Here is a 9,485-nt window from a genome sequence, read left to right as displayed (position 1 = left end):
GTTCCTTTTTCAATTTTAAACTCTGTCGTCAAACTTCCATTAATAATAATCTGTGCTTTTTGCTCTTGATAAATTGCTGAGATCGCCTGTATAAATTGGTCCCCAAAGCCCATCTTTTTTAAAGTCTTTAGTAGAAAATTCCAATCCACTCTATCAAAGGCCTTCTCCGCATCCAAAAAAACCAGCACTGCAGAAATCTGTTTATTCTTGTCAAGATATTCCAATAAGTCTATTACTTGCCTTACGTTGTCCTTCATATATCTGCCCTCAATAAATCCCGCTTGGTCCGCATGAATCACCTTTTGGATTACTGGCATCAACCTGTTGGCTAATACCTTCGCATAAATTTTATAGTCTGTGTTCAAAAGAGATATTGGTCTATAGTTCTCTGGTTTTTTAGGACCAACTTGTTCTTTTGGTATCAAAGATATATAAGCAGTTGTCCAAGATGGGGGTATTTTGCCCCCTTGTTGAATATTGCAAAATAAATCTCTAAGTTGTCCCACCATTTCAGCTTGTAAAGTTTTGTAATACACTGCGGTCAAACCATCCGTGCCAGGAGCTTTGGCTGTTTTTAGCTGTTTAATTGCTGCTGTTATCTCCTCCTCTGTTATAGGATAATTCATTCTTTCCTTTTGTTGATCAGTAATTTTTGTAACTCTCTTATCCTTTAAATATTTTTCTATAAGTCCATTCTGCACCTCTTCTTTGGCATATAGTTTAGTATAATAATCCACAAAAGCTTCTTTAATTAGTTTTTGTTGAAAGATTTCTTTCCCTCCAATATCAATACTATCAATAGTCCGTATACTTTGTTTTTTCCTCAATGTGTAAGCCAACCATCTGCCCGGTTTGTTAGCGTTGCAAAATGTATTATGCTTCGCGTATTGTAAACTTGTTGCAACTTGTTCCGCCATAAGCATTTGAAATTGGTCTTTCAAAAGTTTTATAGCACTTCGTATTCTTTCATCTGTTGGGTTTTTAATAAGTAACTGTTCTTTATTCTTTATTTCCATTTCCAACTCAAATCTTTTCTTTTGTCGGAACAGTCTATGTTTAGAATTCATGTAGATGAGTACCCCTCTCATATAAGCTTTACTTGCATCCCAAACAATTTCAATTGGGGTACCTTTATTCAAATTTATTTCAAAAAATTCTTTCAAATGCTTTTTAAGTTCTATTGTATTTTTTTCATATCTAAACAAGTTCTCATTTAATCTCCAAGAACGTCTCTCAACCTTATCCATCTCAATTTCTATCCATACAGGGCTATGGTCAGTCAGAGTTCTTGGACAAATCTTTGTTCTTTTTGTCTTAACAAGTAGATCATTTGACAACAGGATAAAATCAATCCTAGAAAAAGATCTATGTCTATCCGAAAAAAAAGTGTAGTCCAATTCATTTGGATTATGTATTCTCCAAACATCTTTTAATTCCATATCTTCTTTCATATCAAAAAAAGTCTGTGGTAGTCTAATTCTAGACTTTGCCAAGCTCTTTTTATCTAGTTTAGAATCAATTACTCCATTCCAGTCTCCCATAATTAAAATAGATCTATAGTCCCATTGCAATATTTTAGTATGTAACATCTTATAAAAATAATCCTGTTGTTGGTTGGGAGCATAAATTCCAATCAAAAGAATTTGACCATTTGCTGTGAGCAATTCAATTGCTACAAACCTACCATCTTGATCTGCTTCTATAACTTTCGCTGTTAATTTTTTATTTACATAAATAACCACACCATTCTTTTTCTGCGAAGTTGAGGATATATAATGTGCTCCTAGTTTTGAGTTTATCAAATATTTTTGATCTTGAGTTGTGATATGCGTTTCTTGTAAACATATTATATCATTATTAAATTGTTTCAAATATGTAAATAATTTCTTCCTTTTCTGTGCTGAATTCAACCCATTGACATTCCAAGATAGACACTTAAAGGTCATCAGCCTCTTTCTGGAGCACAGAGCAAAATATTTGAAGTTCATCCGAGAGCTTCGATCTCGCTCCTCCCATAGCTCCACTCTCTTGTACGGTACTCTTAACTGCCTTCTTGTCTTGTCTTTCCTGTTGTTGTTGTTGCTTTTGTTTAAGTAGCTTGGATTGGGCTCTAGTTATACGTTGATCTTTAACTTCTGTCAACTGAATCAAATCCAAAATTGGAGAAGAATCCAACAAGGGCTCACTCAGAAAACCTCCTTCTGCACCTTGCACGTTTTCTAATTCCTGCTTAGACTGTTCTTTCAATTGCCTCTCTTCACTCTCCTTAATCTCCAAAACTGTAGATGTACGTGGAGATGGTGTTCTTTCCTTAAGAATAGTACTGTAAAAGTGTTGTGCCTTCTCCACGGTATTCAACCGATATCCTTCTCCCTTATATCTAAAAATTATCCCAGCTGGTGCGTCCCACCGGAAGGGTATCTGTAAATTTCTCAATTCCTTAACAAGAAAACCAAATTCTTTTCTAGCTTTCAGCATTTTAGGAGGTAATTCTTTAAAAATTTCAAGTCTTGAGCCCCCCACTTGTACAGAAGTGTGAAAAGATTTTTGCAGGATATCATTTCTAATTTCTCTCTCAGTAAAGTATATGACCACATCTCTAGGCAATTGTCTTTGTCTGGCCACCCAAGAGTTCACTCTGTAAATTTTATCTATTTTATGAAATACCAAATCAGGATTAGCTTGTAAAATCTTAGCCAAGGTTTCAGAGCAAACCTGTCTCTCCTCCTCTCGAATTCCCCGAAGCCGTATGGCAAATTCCATCGCCCGGAATTGTATCATAACAATCTCATCTTCAATTCTCTGCATTTTATTGTCAACTTCATCAATTTTATAATCATTGTCTTTCATCTTAACATTAACTTCTGATTTGAATTCTTCAACTTTAAAATCAACTTTCCCAATAAATTCTGCCAGGCCAGACGCCACTTCTGATATTTTTTTGGTCACCTTATTTTGATTCTGTTTCACCATGTCTTTAACTTCATTAATTTCCTGCATAAATTCCTGATGTGATTTTTGAAGTTTATCATCTATCTCCTGTTGACATTTTTGAAATTTGTCATCCAGAGTTTTAGAAATAAATTCTTTTAAATCTCCCACATCAAATTCTTTTTTCTGAGTTTGTAGCTGTTGAGCAGGGGGAAGTTGCGTTTGATGTTTGTGTGTGGGGGATCCCCCCCCTAATGCCTTCCCTTCCTGCTTCTTTGAAGCCATCCTGGCTCGTGATCTAGTTTTTCTAAAGAGGGAAGTTCCTTTTCCTTTCCCTCCTGCACAAAGACTTCTAAAAAAGTCCCCCAGATTTAATCAAACAAGGGTTAAAATAAAGCAAAGTCCAATATTGAAAAGGAAAAAATTTCCCAGTTATTTCTCTTATAACAAGCAAAGCAGCTTAGTAGCAACTTGGAAATTTTGTAGCAAAACAAAGTAACTTCACCAATCCACACTCGCTGGCTCGTTAACTCTGAAGCTAGGCGCCATGTTTTTTCAAAGCACTTTCACTCATTCGCATTTTATCAGATTGAAAAGTCAACAAAGTGCTAATACTTGCGTTTCCAAATTTCAGGATTCAGGTAGTTTCGCTGTTTATTAAAACTGGTTTTTGCGCTTTAAGTTTCCTGCAGCCGGCTTGTTCTGCAGAAGCAGAATCGTCCCACGCCACCCGGAGTCTCAGCAGGTTGGAAGGGAGCCACGCCTGTTCTCTCCCCAGAAACGATTCCCTGGGGGGTTACAGGGGCTCGACCTGTGCCCTGCGATCTCTCCTCCAACAATCCTCAGGATTTTGAAGTTTTCGAGCCGCTTCTCGATCGCGAAGCGGCTCTACAGGCGGCGGGGCTGGCGGAGCTTCAAAGAGCGCCGCCGTCGCCGAAGACAAGGAAACCGGAAGTCAAGAGTTGGACGGGATCTTTGAGGTCCTCTAGTCCATCCCTCTGCCCAAGGCAGGAGATCCTGTACCATTCCAGACAAATGGCTCTGCAATCTCTTCTTGCAAACCTCCAGTGATGGAGCACCCAACATCTGGAGCCAAGACATTCCATTGTTCTCCCTGTCAGGAAATTTCTCCTTAATTCCAGGTTGCATCTCTCCTTGATAGGTTTCCAGCCGTTACTTCATGTCTGGCCCTCAGGGGCTTTTGGAGAATAAAAATCCCCTTGAAATGGTGTTTGTTCCCAATCCAAGTGGCCGTCCATCAGAGTTGGGGTTGCAAATGCCAAAAGGGGAAATCTGCTCCCCGAAAGGGACCCCCAACATTCACTAGGAGGCTGAAATTGGGCTCTAGCAGCCTTCCAAGAGAACACCTGGCCTCCCATCGTAAGAGGAGAATCTGAGCTACGGTGGTTGTATAATTCTTGGTTGTAAAATCAGTTCTTGATTGTATATACAGATGCATAGAATCAACATCACGTGAAGTGTTAGTACCTCTTTATAAATTCTTATTAAGGCCACACCTGGAATCCTGCACTCAGATTTGGTCACCACATTATAAAAAAGATGTTGAGACTTTGGAAAAAGTGCAAAGAAGATGATTAAAGGCCTGAAGACTAAAACATATGAAGAAAAACGGTTGCAGGATTTGGGTTTGGCTAGTCTACAGAATAGAAGGACTAGGGGGAACATGATAGCATTATTTCAGTATTCGAGGGGCTGCCATAAAGAAGAGGGGCTCAACTTATTTTCCAAAGCACCAGAAGACAAGACAAGAAATTATTTATTATTATTTATTTATTTTTATTTATTAAATTTGTATATCGCCCTATTCCCGAAGGACTCAGGGCGGTGAACAGCCAAATAAAATACATGTAATACAAATGTTAAAAATCATTAAAATACAATTAAATAATTGGCTCAGAGAATGAAATTTAAAACCCCCAAATTCATAAGACAAAATTTAAAATTTAGAAATTTTAAAAATTTTAAAAAGTTTAAAAGAGAGGTTAGGCCAGGCCAGCCTGTTGGAAAAGAAATGTTTTGATGGCACGACGGAAAGTGCGCAGGTCCGGGATCCTCCGTATCTCTGGGGGGAGCTCGTTCCAGATGGCGGGTGCCCCCACAGAGAAGACTCTCCCCCTGGGGGCCACCAGTCGACACTGTTTGGCCGACGGCACCCTGAAGAGCCCCTCTCTATGAGAGCGTACTGATCGATGAGAGGCTACTGGTGGCAGAAGGTGGTCTCGTAGATACCCCGGTCCTAAGCCATGGAGCGCTCTAAAGGTGGTAACCAATATCTTGAAGTGCACCCGGAAGACCACCGGGAGCCAGTGCAGCTCGCGCAGGAAGGGGGTCACATGGGAGCGCCCTGTCGCTCCCATAACCACCCGCGTGGCCACATTCTGGACCAGCTGGAGCCTCCGGTGCTCCTCAAGGGGAGCCCCATGTAGAGAGCATTGCAGTAGTCCAGGCAGGAAGTGATGAGGGCATAAGTGACCGTATTTAATGAGTCCCGATCCAGAAAGGGACGCAACTGGCGAATCAGGCGAACCTGATAAAACGCCTGATAAAATAATGGATGGAAACTAATCAAAGAGAGAAGCAACCTGGATTTAAGGAGAAATAACAGTGAGAACTATCAACCAGTGGAACAGCTTGCCTCCAGAAGTTGTGAATGTTTCATCACTGGAGGTTTTTAAGAAAATACTATCTGAAATGGTAGAGGGTCTTCTGCTTGAGCAGGGGTTTGGACTAGAAGACCTCCAAGGTCCCTTCCAGCTGCATTTTGATTGATTGAAACCTTCTCCTTGCCTTGTTGCTTTTAATCCTTCAGCCATGTTGTTCATATTTCTACAAAATCGGGAAGGTTACTCTGTGGCTATTTAGCGGGTTCACACCGTGTCAGGCGTGCCTCCTTTCAGAATTCAGAAAAGAATGACCCCGACACCATTTTCATGGAGTAAAGGTACTTTTACTAAAATCGAACTGAATGCAGCCAAAGGAAAGCAAGATCTGACGCAATAGGCGGGAAAATCACATATAGAAAGCAGCCTCCCCTCCCACTGTCCAGCGTAAATCATCCAATCCAAAGGTCCTCCAGAGGTCAGTTGGAATCACACATCTGGCAGTGTCATCAATCTGGAATGTCAGGACCGTTGTTTCGATAACCGCTTCAAAGGCACAGGACTGCAGCTAAGTTTCGCTTTCGTTTCCCCTTCCTCTCATCCTCCAGCACGCTTCCCCATCTAGCAACTCACTAGCTCCCCCTCCCCCCCGTTACCATGGCAGCCGACAAGCAAGCATTGAAAAAGTGGAGTGAAAGATAACAGCCCCCAGATTTGAAGTCTGGCATAATTTTGGCCATTGGACCACTGGTCCCTTAAGTCCGAATTGGAGATCTGGTTCTGCTGACAACCCACCAGCAGGAAGAGAGACTCACCTGAAGGCATCTCACGTTGCAGTAGCCCCATTTTCCCCCCTTGCAGCTTTGCTTTGAAGCAGATGGGTTGCCTCCCTCCACAATGAAGAATTACCCAGGTGTTTAACTAGCCGGGGTGTGTTTTGATCAACAAGGAAGCAGTTTGTGGTGTTGTGATGTTGCCCTGGAGGCCTCACTTAAAGGGGAAAGGGACAAAAGCCGGCTGCCCAAATAAAAGCAGAGGGTCCAGGGGAGGCTGCAGTCGGAGTCCAGCGGGCACCATGAGGAGAGCTGGAGAGCAAGTGGGTCTCCTCCTCTTCTGCCTGATGATTGCAATCCATCGAGGGGCACAGGAGTCCTGCCCGGGTGAGTAACAGGCAGGTTAGCTCTGAGGAGCAAGAGGGGCAGCATTACCGCCCTTCTCGGATGAGAAATTTGCTTCGCTTAAACAAAGTTCTTTCCTCCAAATGGTTTCCTTCCTTTGCAGAAGCTAAGGAGCTTGACCCTGAAGTCAACGATACAATAGCCATTGAGCGGGGGAGTCCAGGCTTGCGAGGACCACAAGGGCCACGGGGGCCCCCTGGCATTCTAGGGACCAAAGGTGGGTCTGTGGACAGAGGGTGAAGTTGGCTCCTGAACCCGACCCCTTCCGAAAGAAATAACCCGTCTTGTCACCCACCTTTCAGCTGGGGGCTACTCCCCTCCCTCCCTGAGAAGGGGGCACCTGGAAGCCTCACCATGCCTTTTCTTAAAAGAGGCTTTCAGGGAATCTCTGGGAAAATTGGAGCCCCAGGGCCAAAAGGTGAGGTGGTCGACTGCTGCCCCCCTGCCAACACAGATTGCGATCGGTCAGAGAGGTAGGAGGAGAACCACCGCAAAACAGTGCCCCCCACCCCCAACCGGTGCAACATGATACCATGGTCGATGGTATCAAAAGCCGCTGAGAGATCTAACAGGATAGAGGAGCTTCCCTTATCCCGAGCCCTCCAGAGGGATAAGAGGATAGAGGAGCTTCCCTTATCCCGAGCCCTCCAGAGATCATCCACCAACGCGACCAATGCCGTTTCCATTCTGTACCCAGGCCTGAAGCCAGACTGGAGCGGATCTAGATAAGATAGCTGAAGTTAGGCTGAAAGGGACTTCCGACAGATTGGGAGGCTGTGGCACATCAGACATAGTTGTGCCTCAGTTTTGTAAATCTGTCAGACTCCGCACATTCCATAATTTTATAAATTATTTTTGAGTCTGTTGGTAAGTCCTCATTCTTCCATTCTTGTGCGAATGCCAGTCTCCCTGCAGTGATTATGTGCAGCATCAGATACCATTTAGTCAATCCAATATTTCTGGGTCTAAACCCCAACAGAAAGGTTTCAGGTTTCAGTTCCACTCTACACTCTCCTGCCCTTTTTCTGCCCAGGTGCCCCAAACTGCAAAGAGCTCTTGAAAAGAGGAGTGGTCCTGAGTGGCTGGTACACCATCTACCCCCAGGACTGCCAGCCCCTGGAGGTGCTGTGCGACATGGACACTGACGGAGGCGGCTGGATCGTGAGTCTGGCAGAGGAGGTTCTACCCATGCGTGGCCAAGGGGCGCAGAGCTTCTTACCTCCATGCCTTGGATGGAGCCTTCTGTGGGGAAAGGGGGTTATGCCCCACAGCAGACACGCCCAGGATTGTAACTTTGCTGCTTGCCAAGAATGGGATGAATCAGAAATCAGAGTCTTTTCTGAGGCCAGAATGGGGGCCGGAGGGATCCTTGGAGGGGGATCAGCACTTCTGGGAGGAGAAGGCCAGCCATGAGACCCCTAAAATTTGGGAAGGGAGGGAAGAGTATGATTTGGGGGTCTGCTGAGCTGGAAGGTTAAGGGTCCCAATTCTCCCCTGCAGGTCTTCCAAAATTTGGGAACAGAGGGTTGTGGGGAGAGAAAACTTTTGATTTCGGGACCTGCCCAGGCGGAAGGTTAGGAGTCCCGATTCTCCCCCGCAGGTCTTCCAAAGACGGTCGGACGGCTCGGTGGACTTTTTCCGGAACTGGGCTGCCTACAAGAGGGGATTTGGAAGCCATCTGACTGAATTCTGGCTGGGGAATGACCACCTTCACTGCTTGACCTCACTGGGTGAGGGACTTCCCCTCACAGCCCTGAACTCTCCTGTTGCCAGGGGAGAGGGGAGCAGGGTCCTCGCTTGTTAGAGCCTCAGCACCCTCTATGGATGGAGGAGGACCAGAGAAACATGAGTTTTGGTGTCTGGGCAGTGTGAAAACTGACCCACATGGCTGTTCTCTTCCTCCTAGGAAAGAACGAATTGCGTGTTGACTTGATTGATTTCGACAATCATCAAACCTTCGCCAAGTATGCGTCCTTCCAGGTGGCAGCAGAATCCAACTGGTATCAGCTAACTCTGGGCTCCTTCACAGGGGGCTCTATAGGTGAGTCCCTGACAAAGTCCAGTGGGGCTTAGCACCCTTCTCCATGAGCCTCTTGGAATTGGGCAGTGCCAGTCAGGCTAACTGGTAGACTGATTTCCTGGAGATGGCTTGGACTGGCCTTCCAGGCACCCACCCTGCTCTCTGCCTCCCAGGTGACTCTCTCTCCTACCACAACAACATGCCCTTCTCCACCTGGGAAAAGCGGCTGAACCTCAAGAGCGTCAACTGTGCTGAGAAGTACAAAGGTGGCTGGTGGTACAATAGCTGCCACCACTCCAACCTCAATGGGAGATACTGGCTGGGAGAACATAAGACCTTTGCCGATGGCATCAACTGGAGAACGGGGAAAGGCTACTTCTACTCCTACAAGCGCTCCGAAATGAAAATCCGACCTGTGGCTTAGGCAGCTCCTTCAGCTGAAGGGGCTTTTTCTTTCTGAGGGCTTCCAAAGGGCATCTAGTCCATCCCCTCTGCTTTCGATTTGCTACCTTGATAGAGAGCTTGCATTTTACAAAATTGACATGATTAAATGGTCTTTAAACAGCTACTCCTTGGCGTCTTTGTCCTTGACGGGTGGAGGGCTTTTCAATTTGCCCCACTCCTTCAGCTCCACTGGAATTCGGCAGCCATTGAATATTAATGAAACAAATAAAAATAGGATCTTCAACCCATCCGAAGATCTCCAAGTTTGCTTTATTCCTATAAATAATTTAT

The 9,485-nt window shown here is 44.5% G+C and overlaps 1 protein-coding gene across 1 annotated transcript; it reads left to right on the top strand.

The window, feature by feature from the left end:
- Positions 1-6,596: 6,596 nt before the first annotated feature.
- Positions 6,597-9,442, top strand: LOC117659592 (ficolin-2-like). Its single transcript, XM_034407619.3, has 6 exons — positions 6,597-6,712; positions 6,834-6,947; positions 7,764-7,891; positions 8,331-8,460; positions 8,637-8,771; positions 8,924-9,442. Exons 1-6 carry the CDS (start codon positions 6,628-6,630, stop codon positions 9,172-9,174), a joined length of 843 nt encoding a protein of 280 aa, XP_034263510.3. The 5' UTR covers positions 6,597-6,627; the 3' UTR covers positions 9,175-9,442.
- The last annotated feature ends 43 nt before the right edge of the window (positions 9,443-9,485 follow it).

This window comes from Pantherophis guttatus, chromosome 16 (genome assembly GCF_059756535.1).
Source record: "Pantherophis guttatus breed Tessera chromosome 16, ASM5975653v1, whole genome shotgun sequence".
Taxonomy (NCBI): Eukaryota; Metazoa; Chordata; class Lepidosauria; order Squamata; family Colubridae; genus Pantherophis; species Pantherophis guttatus.
This window is presented reverse-complemented; position numbering and strand designations above follow the sequence as displayed.